Raw genomic sequence first — 21,098 nt, 5'->3', positions numbered from 1 at the left:
AAAGATAAGAATGCACAATTTCATTCAACCTACGTGATCATTGTAAATAAACTAAAAAAAAAATGTTCACTGTAAGTAGTGCTACCTCGTAATGCAAGTCTTTCAAAAATAATTCGAGTTCGGAAATGGATGGCTTGTTTGTTAGATTTTTCGAGACTCGTGCTACTGCTAAGAATTTAGGTGTTTTGTCTCAACAGACGTAAACTATGAAGCGTATCTAAGTGGTCTGATAAAAGCTAATTCATCGGAGGTATTAAGTTTACCACGTGACTCAGGGATACTATCAGAGTGGCTTAATGTTCTAAAAAGGGTAAAACAAATAAAAACGTGACAGGCCTCTACGATAAGACAATAGCCCGCTGTGATTGCGGTTTCTTTGCTAAACTTCGTCCGCAATTCAGGAGGAGCAAGACTCATGTTCACTTTTAGATAAATTGTGCATTTATGATTACGCCGTAAACTTTCGAAGAATTTCACTTAGTCAAGCTGGCGTGATCTGTCAGATGTTCGCATCTTCTTCTTTTCTCCAGAAGTGGTAAAGTTTGGCCGATTCTAAAAACATTTGGCACTTGGATCGGTTATCGATTATAATTGTTTCACCCATAGAGGAGTTTACCTTGAGTATGGCAAGTAGTACGGGGTAGATATCTATTGAATGAGTAACTACTTTTAGCTACCTTTTCACAAACGTCTTAAGGACTAGTAGAGGAAAAAAAAAGGAAACCTAAGTAAATGGAATTATATCTGAGCTGCTTGGTTATCTCAAATCCAATGAACAGTGAAAAAATTTACAAACGCAAACGAAAACACCGAAAAGGAACAAACGATGTCTTTCCAATGTTTTTTTGTTTTTCTTCTTTCCCTGTGAGTAGCTTTTGCTCATTGTGTCTACCCTTCAAAGATCTAAAGTCATTTGAAAGGAACAGACATAAGTAGCTGCCTATTCATTCGCCAGGGAGTCACAAGTTAATTTTGCTGAGAGGCAGATGCTAAAAGATATGAATGTGGTTTTTTTTTTCTAGGTTCTTGTTATAAGTTGTAATCTAAGGACTTTAAAGACTTTACTTGTATATCGCGACTAAGAAGTTGGTTCGATTACTAAAAAGTCTAAATGACTGTAAATATATGAATATCATCTATGTCAACTGTGGATAAAGAAATGAATATGGAAGCGATCCTCGCAATAATGAACACTATTCAAGTAGTAGTGAAAATAAGGTTTAAAATAAAGTTAAAAAGTCTGTTAACGGTTATCGTGTTTGGAAAATTTGTGATGTGGAACCTGATATCTGCCAAAAACGAATGCCCTCACGTTTCTTTCTATTGGAACGACAATACCTGGCTTAATGAAAGATAGGTAATAGTCGTTATCAATTGCCTGAGGAGGGAGGGAGGGTCGGGGGCTTTTGGGGGGCGATGATACGATTTAAGGGGAAATGTACGGGGGGGGGGGGGGGGTGGATCAGTCGTCGCTAACAGAGTATAGAGAGGGGACAACAGAAAATTGACTGCCAATGAGAGTAGGATCGTCAGTATACTAGTCTTGGAGGGTGAGAGAAATTTTAGAAAATAACCCGTCTCTTAGCAAGGTTAATGTAATGAAATAGGGTGGTTTCAGTTCCCTTTTATCCGCCGTTTAAAAAGTGATTCATAACGAAAAACATGCATTGCCCGTCAATTTTGCGGGCAATGCGTATAATATGACGGAGCGGTCGCGGTTTTTGTCTTACGCGAGTAAGTCAATTCTTGGATTGATAACCGACTTGAAACTCAACACTGTGTCTGCTCGCTTCTAGGTTTACCGACATGTAGAATTTGGAATTTTAAGGTCACTAGTGAACCGAGAGGTCACCGAAATGAAACAGACATAAACAATAAAGTATTTATAGGAAGTTCCACGATGCAAGTACTTCCGGTGTTTGTCGCGGTGTTTCGACGGTATTCTTTAAGGTGGTGTAGGTTGAGGTACAAATCAGATTGTTTACGCAATGTTTTGGCCTGGCGCGTCGTTGCGACGATATCATGGTAGTAATGAAGTTTTTATGGGTGTTCAAACATGTGTACGCTTTGCTTCTCTTCTTAAGTGCCAGTTCAATGTTACCATTCTTTTTTCGGGGGGGAGGGGGCAGGGGGGGAGGGGGCAGGGGAGGGGGCAGGGGGAGGGGCAGGGGGCAGGGGGCAGGGGCAGGGGGCAGGGGGGAGGGGGCAGGAGGGAAGGGGGAAGGGGGGAGGGGGCAGGACGGGGCGGGATTTGCTGGTGTTTAAGAAACAGAGTTTGCGATGAAATCGCCTAACTATCCTAGATATTAAAAAAATGAAACTTTAGTCGATAAGCGACAACGTAACATGGCAACCAGGACCAAAGGATGATGAACAAAGCTATATCCAGCTTGAAAAGTTTCGAAAAGAAAACGGAATCTGGGCAAGAATTCTCCAACTAATCCCCAATCCACTGCATTTTCAATACTGTTGAGTTGCTTATTTTTTTATTTAATTATTCATTGTAATTTGGCAAAATTTTGCAATTTAAGGGCTTTTTTAAAAAGAAATCCGTTGATCCTCAAACAAAACTACTCCATTCCAAAATTTCTTTTTTAGGCGATGGGTTCGACTGGTTCCACGTCACCTTATGACGAAGAGTAACTATGGTTTTTTTCATGAAATAAACGATGATACTTCATTTTTGAGAGGACCTGTCTTTATTGAATGCCCCGTGTAGGGGGAGGAGGGGGTTGAGGATTTTGGGGAGGATCAAATGGTATTCAGGGGAAACGAAGAGTGTTCATTCGTCTCTAACATCGTCTAAGGAGGAGACATATAAAAAAATGACAGCTAATTAGGGGGGGGAGCAGTGTCATTAGAATACTACAGAGACCTTATCGAGGATCGGGTAAATTTTATTGTGATTGGAGCAAAATCCTCCGACTTTGCCTCCCCCCCCCTCCTCCAGGTGGGAAATATTGACCAATCTCTTATCTTTTCTCGTCACGATGAACAACTAGCACTTTTTTTTAAACAAAATAACAGAAGCTTGATTATTCATTTGAGGAGCCTTTGTGATTGGTATTTTTAGATGCACTAAATCGAAATGCTTAGCTTAAAGTGGAAGTTGAGTTACATTTTATTTGCATTTGGTTACTCGCTGCAAAATCAGTGTTCGTGAGGAAGAATGTTTGTATTTAAAATGGAATGGACTTCATTTTTGTATTACACTCCTTTTATTTGCTAAGAGCGTCTAATTGTGGGGCTGAAGCTGAGCTTTATTATTATTTTTTTTTGCGATTTGACCCTAAAAACGTTCTTAACATTTAAAGCTGTGAGTTATAGTATTTCAATAGCAATCAATGCGGACGTGAGCGGTCTAAGTTTAACCATAATACAAACTGAGCTGTTCTCCAGCGTGTCGTGCAATAGGAAAACCATATTTTATTATTATTGTTTAAAAAGGGCCCCTATGTATTTCATTTAACTTTCTCTTCAGACCACAGTTTTACATTTCTTTTACCTTTATTTTTACTGCTGACAAAAAAGAGCAAAGCAAAGACGTTCTTGAATGACTCTCAGTTTGGGTATGTGCTTAGTATGTTCTTAAAATTTTGGGTTATCTCAGTCTGAACGTTCTTGTAAAAAAAGGTTCTTATTTGAAAATTTTAAAATAATTAATTAATTAATTAATAATTAAAATTTTTAATAATAAAAGAGCGTAAATAAGGGCACATTACGGGTACGGAGAATGATGGCCAAGTTCAAATGACTTTTATGCAGATGGAAATAAGAGAGAGTATAAGTTTTGAGTTCGGTAAAGAAATAGAGAAACATCTTTTTTTCGTCTTGTCCCACGCTCGTGACAAGACGAAAAAAACGTCTTTCCCTATTTCTTCACCGAGATTAAAATTTACCATCTCTCTTAATTCTATCTATAAACATTACGCTGCAGACATTGTTGATCCTAACAGTATGTGGGACGCGTGTCATATGAACTTCGTAATAGACCTCGCTCACCGTGGAGTCTCTGTGGCTCAGTGGTAGAGCATCAGAGTGCGGAGGCTCGATTCCTATTCGAGGGTACTCAGTATTTTTTCTTTCTCCCAAGCTCGTGACAAGACGAAAAAAACATCCGTCTCAAACTTTTAGGCAGATCACAGAAAACTGACAGCCTTTGAATCAAATGCTGTCTTCAGACATTCTCACCCTCTGCAACAACCACGTCAATCATCCAAACGAACTTTACAAATGCTATGAGAAGTAAAGTCACGATGTTTTAAACTGCTTTTCTGGGACCATAGAATTTTTTGCAGGCGAAAAATACCTTTTGGATTACAGTTTGCGAAGGAACAGACATCAAATTAGCAAGATGCAACCGGAAGGGGGGTTGCATGTTTGACCCAAGCCTAACTCAATCGATGACTTTTTTTCTGTTAAATGACAACACTCTTCGAAGAGATCGATTCAAAAATAAATTTAGGACTCTGGTAGGGGTTAAGTTCACGACATCAATGAAGCTTTGTATGGCAAAATGGCAAATTGAATAAAAGTCACTTTATTTACTACGTCTACAGTACGATCCACAGTACTTTCCCACTTCTGCAAAATCAATTACTTTTAAAATTGTGATCAACTTATTCTGATTAACACGATACACCAAAGAACAACTCAGTTTGTAATCGAACTTAGTCTGGTCACAATCTAGGTGATTCATCATGAAATACTACCTCACAACTTCAAGAAGATGTTAAGAATGTTTTTAAGCTCAATATGCAAAAAAAAAAAAAAAAAAAAAAAAAAAAACCGAAGATAAGAAAGTTCAGCCTCAGTCCCAAAATTAGACGCTTAGGAGTGTAATACAAAATTGAAGTCGATTTAAAATACAAACGTAGATGCTTCATCGTTGATTTTGCAGTAATAATATATGTTTTTTTGGGGGGAGGGGAGGTATAGGTTTTAAATCTGGAGTATCTCATTAAAGTTGTGTATACAAACCCAAAATGTTCACGAACGATATAATATCTATCTGTTGGACAAAAAGAAATCAGCTTTATTGTCTCCCTTTGGCGCAGGTTTTTACCTTCGGGTCAAGTTTATGCAGATAGTGCTAAACTACGAACTTAATAATCCTATTTTCTAAATGACACGGTTATGTACGTCACATTAGACCTATGTTTTCATTGATAACAGGAAAATATAAAATCTAAGCCCAACGCTTCCTAATGATTATTCCGATAAATGATAGCTCGTGTCATTCGCATCATCCGGTAGTGGTCTGAGTGCATACTTAAATGTATTGAATACCTCTACATATATACACATGTGTTTTAAATGCAACTGCGGCTCCGGTTGATCATTGATTCATCCTGAAATCCTTCAGAGATAGCTAAAATGTGAAATTCGTAGAGCTGCCCACAGTGGAATTATGAGAGACGATGTATCCTACAACAAAAAGGTTGAAGACAAGCGTAGTAGGTGGGTAAAATCGAACACAAGCGTAGTAGGTGGGTAAAATCGAACACAAGCGTAGTAGGTGGGTACATCGCCTGAAGCAATGAAGCCAGAAAAGAAATGTCTTGTCAAGGATTTCTTTGTTCAGTTTCCATGAGCCCTCATGCTACATTCAAAATAGAAGGACATCAGACCATGTAATTGCAGAACACCACATGAAGTAGCGTTAAATTTTTCACCGACTAAAAACCTATGGACCGGCGACGTTTGGTCTGGAAGCCTGTGAAGCTCAAAGCTCTGTTGAACAAAGTGTGGTTGTCAAAAAACCATCTTGAATACTAGTGTCACTGAAGACTTTCGTTAATTTAAGTGGATTCCAAATTGCTTGTTTGTCCTCGATCTCAAGGCCTTGAAGAAAGTCTGTGGAAAGACGTTTTTTACTGGCGTCCATCTCTCTCTTAATAGAAGGGCTGCTATTCCATGGGTCGCCACGACCTATTTGGCCTTTTCTTCCTTCAGGCTGAGATCGTCGTCGCCTTTGCCTGATACGGTAAGGGATGTGAGTCTGTTTTTCAATCTCAAATTCTTTGTTATGAAAGAGAATACTGGCTTCTGGATGTGAAGCTTCTCTTGAGCAGGAAATGGACTTTGAGCGTGGCCTCGTTTGTTTTTCTGACTTCTTTGAAGTAACAATTGCCCAAACTTTGCGTAATTCACATTTCATGTTATAAACGTTTGATCGAAACTACGCCATGAATTGATAACTTATGTACACGAGAGAGGTCGTGTTTTTTATATACCCACTGTGCACGTGACTTGAATTATTACCTCTTTTCTTATATTTGACATGCGGCGGGGCCTCGTGCTGATAGAAGTTAGCCACCTTCATTTATTGTTACTCACGAAAAGATGATCGTCAATTAAGTGATTACATTCTGTTCTCCACGAATTCGGAGTGCGAAAACAAACTATTAAATGGAAAGTCAAGAAAGGGCAATCAATTTTAAGTTAAAATTTTATGGGTAGTTTTCATCCTCGAGAAAACCTTTTTTTTTGAAAATCAGTGTCCACTCAGATGGATTCCAATTGATCCTTGTGTTCCAATTTTGTTCAAGGTTCCAGGCGTAACGATATAAATTAACATACTAGTTGTCTATATTGAACTGTCGATGAGTTTTGGTAGTGATCTTTCAATTAATTGTTTCTTATTTCACCTGTAGTTCAGGTGAACGTAGCAGTCTTGATGTACATAAAATGGAAAGACAATCCCTCTTTAATCGGATCTGGTCAAATAAGGACTAAAATAGGCATTTAATGCGTAATCTGGCCAACTGCAGGGTGAATAGAAGGTTTTCTAAAGGTCCACTCGTTGGACATCATAAATGCTTCAGTTGTTTCTCATGAACGCGTGACCTCAGTGCAAAGCGCTAAGTTATTTTATAATTACGTAATGCATTACATAACTTAGCCGTATAGAGGTGAAACGGCACGTGCATGAACGAAGTAAGTTATCCATTCATGCTGTCAGTCAGATGATACATTATTTCATGAACTTTGATGAATAAACGTTTTAACCCCTAAGGATGTCTATTCACTAGCTTCCCTTTGTAGTTTCAATGTCTTATCCGACAAAAGTGTGAAATTTCTAGAACTTCCTTTATAAGTGCAGAGGTATCGATCTTGAGATACTGCCAGCCAAAAGAGTTAAATAAACCGAAATGTATCTTTCGTGACACTTGAAGTATTTTGAATCAAAACGTTTAACTGCTATACTAGACCTTTCAGGAGATAACATTCATTAAAGCTTAGCCAAGGTCATGCACCGAAATTGATGATGATTTTATTTAGCAATTATTTTCAATTCCATCGAAATGTATGAGTGGTGAAATTAATACAAACTTTCATGCTTGAATTTGCACCATTCAAGATACACAAATGCGTTTCAAGCGTTGATCAAGAAATCTCCAACGTTATCTTCGATGCCGGTATTTAGAACATCTGCCCAACCTTTGTCACTTGCATTAAATTTTTACAAAAAAATTAAACCTCACAGATGATACGGAGAAAACTGAAACGTGTTAAGTAGCTTAAAAGTGTTAAGTTATCATTGAACAGTAACTTTCTGATGAATCGACACCATCATTTGTTTATGTCTTAAGTATCATTTAAAAGCGTATCAGAAAATCCGTGATTACTGCTTACAAGCAGTGATCATTGCATAGACTTTATTATATAACAGGTGGTTACGATATTTTGTTACAGTGTTTAAGAATCACCCTTGATTATCACTTCATACGCCTAAAACTCCAAACTGACCTCGATGTCTCCAATTTTTTTCAGTCAGTAAACTGAAACCTACACATCAAGATTTATCTTTAAGCGAAGTTTCAAGGAAATCTAGGTTCAAAGCCTTTTAAAACTAAAGTAAAAGATAATACAGCAACGAGCCTATATGATTCATGCGAAAATGTCCCTTACCATTGACAAAGTTACCGTACTTAAAATTTCTCGTAAAAAGACTCCGTTCATAGCTTAATGAGGAACTATCGTAGAAATACTATATTGATCACATTGCAATGAAAGTGTCAAAGATGACAGATATAATGGTCAGGCGAGACACCACGTAACTATCCCTTCCAACACTTAAAATATTGTACAACACTATGTTATATCTAGATCTAACATATTGCAACGTCGTTTGGACAAGTGCGTATTCAACGAGATTACAGTCTATATTCCAGATTCAGAATAAATGAATGAGAGTAATGACCTTTTCGAATCGCACGGAAGAATCGACGCCATAGCTTGAAACTTTAAAAATATTGAATATATATCATCAGCTCAACACATATGTTATAGTAATTTTCATGTAATTATATAACCACAGCAATCTACCAATGTATTTTAATAATTTCTTTCCTAAAAATGACAAAATGCGACTTATGATACACGATCAAAATCCAAAATACATATTGTATATACAAGAACGAATTGTGGAAATTTTTTGCTAGGTATGGAGGAGCATTTCTATGGAGCAATTTGACGAGTGACATTAGGGGCATTAAGTCATTTCATTTGTCTATGAAGTTGCTAAAATTATATATCCAAAATCTGCCATATAATGTACTTTAAGGTGTTTATGTTAGGTGTTATTTAAGATTAAACTCTTTTTACGTGTATTTTCATGTATTTAATTTCCCTGTTACTATTGAAACAGAACTATGAACGCCTTTTGTATCAAATAAATGAGAATGCTATAGCACAATCTTTCTGAAAGCTCAATAGAGCTTGCTAAATCTCCTGCCTTATCTAGTACTATTTAGCTGCATCTAATGATAATATCTGGAATTTGTTAAAAAAGGCAAAAAGGGGTGAATTATTGGTTTTCATTGTTTTAAAACACACTAAAGTTAATTTCCTTCTTAGGTCCATTCCTAGATCAAATAATAATAATTATAATAATAATACACAAACCGGTACTGTTTTCCAGAATTGTTATGGACACGTAAAGCAACGTATTTTAATAGCAGAGTTATTATATTAATAGGAATATAACGTATATGAAAAAACCTAAGATTTTGACATTTTTAAATGATACCGTCGTAGCAACTAGAATTTGCATTTGCATTTGTTTATCATTAAGAACTGCCAAATTATTTTAGATAGTTAACGTAAGGTTTACGTAACCCCGGTAGCCGTGATTCGTGTCGTTATCACATTTGTATGTAGATATTTGTATTATTATTTATTTTCAGACGAATCACGTTTACACGTTTACACATCTTTAATCTTTACATTTGTTTATCTGGGAGTTTATTAAAGGTGCATTCAAGTTTGGCATAAACCCGTAGTATTAAGCTACAGATACATTGTAGGTATTGTGAACAAGTTTGGAAGTGTGTACGCCTATAAACGGGTAACAGCTCCTTGAGATCTGACGTGATAAAGGCTACAGCACAATAGTATGATTGAACCAGTTAAAATGTTCAATTATACTTTATAAAATGCAATTCTGCTCTCAATTTTCTTTTGAATTGGCGTTTTCATTATTCATACCTCGGTAATTGTTTCAGCAATTGCTGACATACTTAATGCACAACACTGATATAGGGCTGACTTTGATGTTTTCCGACTCTTAACTAGTTATATTCATTCAAATTGACTTCACTATCCATTCCCTCTCCAGACAGTCTTTATTATCGATAATTTTTTCAAAATTCTTTTCTGAATTCTATGAATGAGCTGACCTCTCGTGTAGTGCCACAGAATTATTTTGCATTGTACAAATACTCATCCAAATAGGATATGCTAAGTGGAAAGGTCAACTCTGCCTACTTAAAGATTTTTCCACTAAATAAATTTCAATCTGCAAATTCGTTAAAGAACATTGTTTAGTTATGATTCCAAATAGGATATTTTTTATGGAAACATTAGCTTTCCGATTTGACAGTAGTTACCTAAGCATTTCAAAACTGCTTGGAATGAGGACAATTATCTAAACAAAATGTGTAAGAGCTTGGGTTCTGTGTGCTAAATAGAGAATAATACATGGGTGCACGTAGATATGGAATTTCTCTTCGATTGTTCGACTCGATAGCTCACGAAGGAGCGCAGCGAACGAGTGAGATGTCGAGTTGAACACGATGAGAGACATTCCATATCTACAAATCTACAAGCAACCATGTATTATTTTGTTTATCGTAGAAACACAATAGCCCTTTACTGAAAAGAAAAGCCGACTTCATTCATGGGTGAAAATAAATGAATCGACAAGCCCCAAATAACAATCGAGGAGTGCGTTGGCGCTAACTCTTAAGATGAAAAAATGCGTTGAATCATGAAAAGAACAAAGGGTGCAATTTTCAATTTATAAAATTCTTATTTATCGACTTTGTCCTTACCGTCAGAAGAAGTCTTTCCGGTAAACGACTAAAATCGGCCTGCGGCAAATCTTCCAGTTGTCGATTTTCATTCTCAGCCGCGAGAAATGCCATCACCATAGCCACCCAATACGTAACTTTCGGTTTTTCTATTCGTATATTACATAATTGGTTTTCTTCCCCTATAGGAAAGTTTGAAGGTCACTGTCTGTGAGCGATACGGATTTTTTAGCGTATAGCCGCCATCATCCGAGAAACTATCTTGTATTGAGAATCCTGAAGGCTTTATCGTTCATTTATCAACTTGACCGAGTGGCGCGAAAGGCGAGTGGCGTGTCAGCAGCTTATTGGCGATATCAAACACGCGTGAAAGAATATCGTATTTTTACACGTGTGTTGTTACGGCTTTTCTCAGGGCTGGAAATCCTTGTATAACACCGTAGTTTAAATGATAAAAGTGCACACGAGATCATTCTGTGACCAATTTTTAAAAAAACATTGGAGTTAATTATGAAAAGCGAATCGATCGATTTGTACTGGCAAGCTTTAACACATACTTCAATCTTAGCCAAGTGCAGCAAGACTCAAATTCTTTTAACTTAATCCAACGTGATAACAAAATCTCCTTGAAATTTTTGGAAATTGTCAGAAAGTTTTGCTTCTTTTGATACAATTAGACAAAAGTAATCTCTTGATCCATTTTGAATTCCCTAACATGGCTATTTCTAAGGTACATGTCGTAGAAATATTAGTGCAAGTACTCAGGTAGCGAGGCCCGCTGCTTGCCGAAAGTTGTCGTTAATCGCAAAAAGCCGTTATGTCCATAAGGAAATGAAAATTTATACATATGATATAAAACTCCTGCCTCGACTTTTAAGTTGTCAAAAATTAAAACTTTTGTTAAATTTATGTTAAGTTTAAGTTACACAAGTTTTTAACTTACAAATGGATTTTGTTTGATTTCACTTCAATTTCTTACAACTTAGAGCCAGTAATCAGGCCCTCATTGAACATGCTTAAGTTCCAGCGTTTCTTTGCTTGGGGTAAAGAAGAAAGTATCAAGCCTTGACTGAACGCGAAACGGCAAAAAGTCTGCTTGAGATTTAGCTGTTAGGCGTAAACTTTGTCACTTTTTAGCTGTTAGTTGTAAAAAAGGATAACCGTAGGAATAATTGCTGGCGACAGCAATATGAAGACATTAACTGTTAGCCGTAAAATGGCCAATTATATAAAACGCTAACCGAAAGAGCAATATTCCTACTAAGCCTCTCCTGCAAGGGTATAACTGATATAGTGCTAAACTCCTGGCAAACCTCCGTCCGAACCAATCTCCAATCTTCCCGCGGGACGAGAAACGCGCTTCCTGCAAAGCTATTCACAAGGGCCAGCACACAAGTTTCACAGCTAAATGCACAAGAAACGAAGATTAAATGATAAGACTTGAAGATGTTTGAATAGAGGGAGTGGAAGCATCAGTCAAAGATTCCTTATCAGTTCAAAACATTTAGTTGAATATTTCCCACGAAATAATTTCTAATCGGATCCTGTTGGGAGGACAGAAGATAAAATGCCCACGTAAGCAATTAGCGCAATAAAGCTTACCGCAAGACAAGTTCAGAGATGCTTTTTAGGCCCACGAATGGAAAAATTGCGGGTTTTTTTCTTTTTTTATATAAAATTTCCTCGCAGTCGTTATCATCGTTAAAAAAAATGTTACAAAACGGAAAAGCAACCGGCTATTTTGTGAATCACTTATGGGCGAGCGGATTTTGCGAGGTCATCGTGTCAAGGGCTTTATGCCCATTTGCAAATGCGCATTTAGATTGGAGTTACACGTGTTTTAAAAATCGGGAAAATTTCTTGAAAATTTCCTAAATCAAGTCCTCAAAACTTAATGTCAGCACACATATTCGCTGTAAAGTTAACTGACGTTCAAACATCATCATAAAACCAAGATGAGAAAAACATGTCCAACGGTGTCTTTCCCTTCCGGATTGTTTGTTTTTTTTCTCAGTACCTTTATCTTTACTATAGCAGTGTTACCGTGGTAAGAAGAAATTGAATGTTGATCACACTTGGGGTTAAATGGGCTAACTCCTTTTACATTCTGTTAATTTCTTCCTTGCGTGTGGCTTCGCATGGTCGGTGCTTCTCATTAAGACATTTAGCGCAATGTTTATAATCGGATTTTGCGCTGTTTAACATCTGCTAATCGTAGTTTACACTCTCGCTTGTACCAGGCATGCATTTGGTAAACATCGACACTTTTCCTCGTTTCATTTCGCGTTGCTCTTTCAGTGCTACAGCACTCAGTGTGGTTACTTTCCTAACCCCCAACTGATTCCTCCATTATATACGTTGCAATACTATTTCCTTTCCTTCAAAAACAGTGCCAAATGCCTTCTGAAAATTTCGTGAAGTGCTTACGTAAGAGACGATTAATCCAGCTTCAAACCGCTCTTTTTCAATTAAATCTAATTAATTGTTTTGAGAAGCACTCTTTTGAAAAGACTTGCTAATTAAGATAACAGGCAAGCGAGCATCAAACATAAATTTTCACTTTCACAAGAAGATGATGAATCATTCTTTTATCATTTTTTCGTCAATAACCACTATTGTCTGGCAACTGGTGGTTTCCTACATCGTCACGAATCACAGGAAATAACCAAAAAAAAAAGAGGGAAAAAAAGGAAAAATACCGGATCCACAATAATTACCCGAGATAGCACTGTCAACTTGTATCTCTGCCCTTTATGAACAAGGGAAATGCTCTTCCGGCGTTTGTTGCCACGAAAACTTCTCAAAACAATAAAAGAGGTGAAGGCTCTTGTCGAGATTGTTTTTTCTAGAATTTATCTCTTAAATGGAAAGAAAAATAATGCAAACAATCTTGAAAGTATGCAAACATGTTTTCTTTTTTTTTGTTTTAAATGTCCAAAATTGTAAATTCAAATGAACTGAAGGCTTTGAACGTTGTTAAATGGTTTCTAAAAATTAACCTCATATCGTTAAAAGTTTAGTTATTTATAGTGACAAAATCGGGTGGTAGTGATGAATACACTTCTGAGAAATGAACTGTTATCGATTGTTTCACGATGCAGTCACTTCCGCTGTGAAGCGCGACCTTTCGACTACCTAATGCAGTAGTTCTTTTTCATGTAACTAATCGACTTCATCGCCCAGAAAAGACTGAATGACAGTAGAAAGCTTACCACCGCATCGGAAAGGACTAGGCATCCTTAGCCAAACGATAACAATTCATTACAAATTCATTGCAATTCATTGCCTGGCTTTTGATCGTTAGCCAACGCGTGAAAATTTATCTCCTAACCTTACATCGTCGACTACCCAGCGCACAGAGACATCGTTTTTTTATGTTGTCGTAAAAATCGTACTTTTCATGTAACTGTACTCACTCCTCACGTGTTATTAAAATCTATAGGGAGTCGAGAGTCTAAAGCTGGACATAACGAAGCACAAATATTTCTATTAGAAAAACGTTGGAGATTAACAGTTGGATACTTGATAATAACTCTCCGGTAAAGCAGGAAAATCAAAGTAGATTTAGAATCGAACGATGATTTTATGAATTTCGGCGTATTACAGGCGAGAAGCGGGCTTGAAAAATTGTTACCGTTTGGCACGTAAAACTCTGTCGGTTCACCTCTGAAAGGTATAGTTAATGACACAAAGTGAAATTTTAGTGATAGTGTCGGCTTCTTTTGAAAATTTAAAGGGATTAAAGAAATGAAACTTCAAAAAGACTCCATTGAAATGTCAAGAGCCTCGAGAATCCTTATAAACTTTCAAAGAGGCACTGGGGTTTTGCCTGCGAAAAAATCCTAAATCTTGGAGCAAAATCCAAAGAAATTCGCATCATCCGAAGCCAATTCGTCTAGACAATGGTTCGTATGAAAGCTTAATATAAAGATCCGCGAGTATTTGTAAAATATCTCATTGCCGATACGTTAGCAGAAAACAAAACAAAGGATTGAAGTGATACTATGGGATCATTTTCGGCGAACTTTCTGGACGCATTTCTGAGGTCAGATCCTAATGAGATTTTCGCAAATTAACTGCCGGATTTTTTCCCTTATCACTTGTGATTTAGCAAATTCCTGAGAAACCAAGGTAAGCCAAGAAGAAAAAGAGGTCAATTGACGTCTCGGACATGCTCTCGTGCTTACGTCCTCAATCAGGAAATACCTCGAGCGCTTGGAGAGGTTTTTGGAGTCGAAAAACGTTGCTTTTAAGCACGATTTCCTCGCTGAATTCAATGGAAATGTGTGCTGCGTAACAAGATAAACATAACTAATGTTGTACTGTTGAACAAATGAGTTTTATGTTTTTATAGCAAGAGTCGCATCTGGCTCTAAGAGCCTTGAAATGGATATCCCTCCTCGACTTACGGGACACTTCTAAATTTGTAAACAGCGATATGCATCTTGCTAAATTTAAAGCTTCGAGTGAGAAGTTCCTTAGGAACTTGCGCTCTCAAACTTTGCACGCGAAGTTAGGGAAGAGCAACAGACTAAAATTTTAAAGAACAAAAACAAACTTATTTCGCCAATATTTGGCTGATAAAAGCAAACTCAACGAAAGGATTCAATACTTTGATACTTGACTTTTAATTTGTAGGACTTGTAGTCTGGCCGGCTACAATAGATAATAAGTTATTATTCTATAGCTTTTTTTAGCTAAGGACCTTAGCCTTCACTTCTAAAATGGTACATAATTTTGGCCTTGAAATTTTAACATCTTGATTTCATATATACAAATAAACAATATACGCAAACATAAATAGGTGAAAGCTTTCATTTGGTTCAGTGTTTTTTTTCGTCCCGAGCGAAGCTGCCTTGTGAGCGGCCTTGTAAAATGTTTATGTACTGTCTATAACTCCGTAGAGCATAAACTTGAGCTCCTGAGCTCGCTGAAGTCGAAAGACGAGACGTCTAAGTCCAGTGAATGTGATTTGGGCGATCTGTCGATTTTTCTTGTTGAAAAATCCGTGTTCTTCTCTACAACTACTACCCCGTCACTCAAACTTCTTTTGGTGAGGGAAATGCGTGAGTCTTGGAGTGGAGCCTGAGTTCCTTTCTTACGTGCTTGGGGAAGAGAGCCTCTCCTGATTAAGTCTTGGTCATTTGGTCTTTCTTGGGAAGATTTTCTTCTATTCTTAGCACTAAAGCCTGTATCTTCCACGATGTCGTATTTTTCAAATCCTCCACAAAGAGCTGCAATGTAAAAAGACAACCGGATATAATGAGCTTCAGCTTCTCAGAACAAAAGGATGAGCGAAAAAAACACGCGTGTCGGAAGGCTTAAGAGAAAGTAACCACCAATGAAACTGTAATCTCAGAAACAAATCTATTTGAAAACTAGTATTTCAAAACTGCCGTATTTCTCTCTATGATCTCTAACAACGACTTTTCGATATTCGTCGGATGTAGACACGAACCAGTAAGATGCGAAAATGGCGTCAGTTCGTCAAAAGACCCTGGCTCGACTGCAGCTTGGATCCGTTTGCTTCAAAAATGCTCTTATTTTGAAGGAAGATATCTGATCGAAGACGAGCCTTGTTCTCGAATTCTTAGCAATTAAATTGTCAGAGTATTTTACTATTCTTCGTGACACTCTCGTAAGAACAATCATTCTCCCTCAATTAAAACTTGCATCAGTTAAGATGCGTGGTAAACAGCGCGGCTTAGGCGAGTAAATAAATCGTCATATCATCTTGAAAACCATACCTGATAAGCGAAAGGCGATGTCATGCCAATCTCTCTGAGTTTTCACTTCTTTCATGGTATATTTCTAGCGGCGTTGCCTCTTGTGCAACAAAGTTAGGTAGAATCCTTGAAACGTATTTCACAATCTCTATCTTTTTGCGGTGTCCTCCTCGAGCACAGATGTCTATCTAATGACTTCGATGCATCGCGACGCGGGATTTATACGCCCCTCGAGGAAAATGGAAATATCACTTGTCAACGAATCGAATTTGTGGGAACTTGACCTTTGCCATATGGTTCCTGTTTGAGTTGGTAGGAATGACCGTTTCTCGGGGACTATAATTAGACGGGAAAACTCGTCTTATATTACACTTTGTTTATTGCCCACGTAAAATCAATGTTAAACGGTGCAGGGCGACTTTTGCTAAACACTTCTCCTTTTAAGTGCAACAAGAAACGTCCTCGCCTAATCCCACGAAAAATATCATAGTTACTCAGCAGAATCAAGCTATTGTTACCAAATTTTGCAAAAATAGTCAAGGTCTCCTCATAGGTTAATAATAAATTCACACACGCAGTTGGTTCATATCTCTACATGCCATCAAGGTATTCTATTCTTGCATTCGCCCTTTACAATGCATCAGAAATTTCCTTTTTCAGCTTTGACCTGCGTCATATGAGGTCTCTTCCAATGTAATATTCACATCCTTAGCAGCTCATGAACAAAGCAAATAATCTTTCCGGACTTAGACGTTTCTTACAATGTCATCAAAAGTTACCGCAAAATTCGCCAAAAAAAAAAAAAAAAACTGCGAGTGCCAAATCCCTTAGAAAATCGATTTTATCCAGGTTTAAGACGCAATTTAGGATTATCTGAAAAATATTTTCATAAACCACTTCTTTTTCGATGGAAATTGAACTAATGAAATTGACTTACATCAAATTCTGCAAGGGCATAAGGTAGAAAAGAATGATTAATCAATGAAACTTCGAGAGACTATTAACGAATACTTCTTGAGGTCAATCCTTTCGATAACGGGTTGAGACCAGAACAATATTGTGAGACGAATATTTATATAGGAGTCATTTTGGTAACCATAGAAGTATCCTTTGACAAACTTTAGTCTGAGATAAAGGAAGTTAAAAAAAAATATATATACAAAAAGTCGAAATTTTCAGCCTTCGATAACTGCTAGGAAAAGAGCGCACGACCTGATTTTTTCGGTTTTTACATTTCGACTATTCAATGCACTTTCATAAACGAGCTACAGTTTTTTTAATGACCCAATCAAAACATTCCAAGCCATTTTCCTAATAGCTTATTGCTATCCAGATAGCGATAATCTACGACAGAGGGTAAATTTCACTCTACACCATTCCTGATTATTATAGAAAGTAGACCACAGCCACGATTTGTATAAAAGAGGCGACAGGTTATTCTTTAAACTTCTTTTCCTAAAGAGGAGTTAAGATGTCGACGGCGTCCGGCTTTGCTGAAGCTCTAAGTCGTAACTTTTTACTTCGTCCTCAGTATTCATGTATCATATACACTTGGTTTTCTACGTGAGTTTCAAATCCATTTTGGAGTTGTTTTGTATTTTGTGTTTTTTTTTTTTTACATTGTGCTGCTGAAAGAAGAGTTTGATAATCATAGAAAACGGGACGTCTGTTATCTTACATGCACCGGCGACAGTCATGAACAGTTTACATGAATCATGAACTGATCATGTGATACTTGCAAAACGTGATTGTCTAATTATCATCACGATGTTTGCGCGTGAATGGTAGGCTGCTCAAGGCGCGCTTGGCGTAAACAGCGGTGCTGCATTTAAGAACGAGAAACGCGTCAGGAATGTGGGCAAAAGTTAACGGCCTCGCGAATCTCATAGAGGGACATCTTTGCTCTGTACCAATTTTTTTTTCTGACAATATCCATAGATGAGCGAAATGAGATAAAAAAAGAAAATATTTACATAGGGGTATTGCTGTTTTTGATAACAAAATTGTAACTGATAGCAGAGGAAAATCGATATTTTTTGGAGATCGAGCGAGTGAAAAATTCACAGAGTCAATTCTTATTGTCTGCCGTCAATATTTTTACTACTGTTATTCTGCTTGCAAGGGCCGGGGTTTAAGTTTGCTTACTGTCTTTTGCTATGTGAGAAGGAAATGGAAATACACCAAGCTGTGCCAATCTAATCAGATCTACTATAATTATAACGTCAGAGTGACTCTGTGCTTCATGAATTACCAGGACAACTCAAAAAACAAAGTGTGAACTTTCTCCAAGAAGCTAAGAAACGTTGCACATCGGAAAAATTATCTTAAAGCTTGCCCGGTTATCATTTTCAATCCGTTTTCATGTTCTGGACCTTTTACGACCCATGATCCATTTTCAGCACCTCTTGCTATTTTAATTTTTGTTTATCTTATCTAATAGTATGTAATATTTTGTGGTTTCCTTTACGTTAAAGGTATTTTGTCTCATCGTTTCAAACAACGTGAGATGCAGTGATTTAGCAGCTTTTAGGTGTGTCGACAAAACACAGGTGTAAGGGAAGTTGTGGCAAGTCAAGATTGCGATAACCATACACTTCTCACTGGGGGAGGGGGGGAAACGTCCTCATACGAGTTATTCAGGTATGAATCATCTCAGCGGGTATGTTTTTCGAAGCCGTTACGGTCAGATTTTGACCAAGATGCTCTAAAATTGGGTCTGGTTTCAAGGTAACGTCGAGAGCAAATTTAACCTTTTCATCTCTAACTAAGTAATGAAGTGAGGGAAGTAACTAAAATGTCAGATTATGGCCGAGATTTCTGGAGAATTTGCCAATTTCACCCTCCCTCTACTCCGAAGCCTTTTTTCCATACGTTACTTTAAATGAGATGTTTACCTTGACTGCAGATATATTTGTATGACTCGAAGTAGACAAGGTCAACAGCTTTGGAGTTCGGTTATTCGTAAGTCGATAATCAGCTGATTATCTATCTTTCCCTCCCAATGTTTGAGTTTAAAATTGGACCAGCAAGTACTCAAATTTCAAATAAAATGTCAAAATCAAACACCCCCTACGTGAGAGAATTGATAAATCAGCTTTAACATCGATAAAGAACATCGACTGTTTGAGTTTATAACATCGTTTTTGGCGGATGATTCTCAATTCATCTTCAGTTTCAAGTGAAACGTGAGTCGTTGTAATAGTTTGAATAGCTTTCAATTAAAAACTTGGCAGAAGCTGGCTTCATCAAGAACGGACATGAGGAAACATAACAATCTCAGCTAGGCACAATCTGAAGTACTGCATTTGAGTTCTACTATCTAACTTTCATGTGACCGATTTTACGAATGAAAGGTCACCTTCAGCCGGACACGCGACTGAATTAAAACACAATTCCTACTAAATATATCTTGTTGTGCCTTTCTTTGGCGGGATTTAATCTCCCCTTTTTTCCGAAAATAAAGATCTGCGAAATGAAATTAAAAGCTTATCGCGCACTGGCTGATGATTTTTTTCAATTCTCGTCAACTGTTGGCTGGATAATGTAGCGATGACATGAGTAGAAGTTACGTGTTGGTCGCTTCTTGGAGTTGGGAACAAAGCATCAAGCACAACTTCAGTTACTGAAATAATTAAGTTATAATTTAGTTTTACATCTTTCACGGATCCTGTACGATTATTTTTTCTTTTGTCTGTTTGTATTTCCTCAAGTGCTTTGTTTTCCGAGCTTAATTCTGATCTGTACTTACTACTTATACAGTATGCAATTTTTTCTTTTTGTTACGAAATTATGGGCCCTCATTTACTCTCAACTGTTGAGGAAGTTACAGTGTTTGCCTCTGCTTGTGCACGTTTCGACCAGTAATTTTCCTGAAGAAGCTTAGGTAGCCAAGCAATGTCTGTAGGATCGTTTTTTACCTTCTTGTTTGTTTGTTTTGTATTTTGTATTTGTTTTGGTCTCTACTCGCTATTGAATAAAGTTTCGGTCTACGTCAGCTTCTCGGATTTGCGCAATTGCGTTCGCCGTTCGCCGAAAAGTTACGTGTTTAAAAGACTTTCCGTATCCCTTCTCTTTGACATAAAGATTAGATTCATTTTATTATATGGTGTGAAGCTTACCGTTAAGGTGCCCCAGACGTCCTTACCTATAACTTGAATTATAACTTAACTATAACATAACAACGATACATGTGTTAGTGTATCAGGTCTTGCAAAGATTTTAATCCTATTATGATCTATCGGTTGAATTGCTCGAAGTGCACACCAACCGTTATTAACCGAGTTCGAGGTCGGTAGCGTAAGTTGGCGAATAAGCTCTTGTTTTCGTTCGAACGATGGCCGAATTAAGCACTCAGTTTGGACCATACATCGCGGAAGGTGGGGGGGAGGGGGGGAGAAGGGGTGAACAAATAAAAATATCTGTGCAATACAGAACGTACCGAGGCTAGTGAGATATCTTGCAGTACGCATTTGGCAACGGAAGCAGCTTTAGACGTTAAGCGGGTCGAACAGTAAAAGAAATGCCAACTAAATTTACCCATTATAGCGCACGTAGTTGTTGTGATAAGCAGTAAAGTATCTTTCAATCGACTTCACTCTACGATCATTTTTTTCTTGGTTATGTGCCAGTTTATTTCAAGGCTTGTGAACTTTTAGAATAATCGATGTTCCAAAATATAATGTTCGAACTCACGTCGTAAAGAAAGGCTGAGTATCATCGCTCAGAATTTACCCTAGAACTAATTTTTGAGTCTACGCAGTTGATGGTTAATTGACGCCATGGCCTGTCGATCGTTAAACATCGATTGATGATGATTACTTTCCCACGTTCGCGTTTGACAACTTCAGTTGTCATTTGAATCGTATCGTAGCACGTTTAATCGACGTCGCGAAGCACTGCTCTACTGATGTCTCTTTCTTAAGCACGTATCTTAGCAACGCACGAAAATAGCCAAGAAACACGTCCAGTGGTATGTAAGAGTGCCAACACAACAAAACAACTCTTTTTGTCTCTTACTGAATGTCTTGACGTCATTAAAAGGGTACGGAAACTCTAA

At 37.5% G+C, this 21,098-nt stretch overlaps 1 protein-coding gene across 1 annotated transcript; it reads right to left on the bottom strand.

Moving 5' to 3' along the window:
• Positions 1 to 14,920: 14,920 nt before the first annotated feature.
• On the bottom strand, positions 14,921 to 16,251 carry LOC131798148 (uncharacterized). Its single transcript, XM_059115798.2, has 2 exons — positions 16,064 to 16,251; positions 14,921 to 15,550 (listed from the first exon to the last, which is right to left on the bottom strand). Exons 1-2 carry the CDS (start codon positions 16,116 to 16,118, stop codon positions 15,207 to 15,209), a joined length of 399 nt encoding a protein of 132 aa, XP_058971781.1. The 5' UTR covers positions 16,119 to 16,251; the 3' UTR covers positions 14,921 to 15,206.
• Positions 16,252 to 21,098: the final 4,847 nt, after the last annotated feature.

The sequence above is a fragment of the Pocillopora verrucosa genome, chromosome 12, assembly GCF_036669915.1.
Source record: "Pocillopora verrucosa isolate sample1 chromosome 12, ASM3666991v2, whole genome shotgun sequence".
Taxonomy (NCBI): Eukaryota; Metazoa; Cnidaria; class Anthozoa; order Scleractinia; family Pocilloporidae; genus Pocillopora; species Pocillopora verrucosa.
This window is presented reverse-complemented; position numbering and strand designations above follow the sequence as displayed.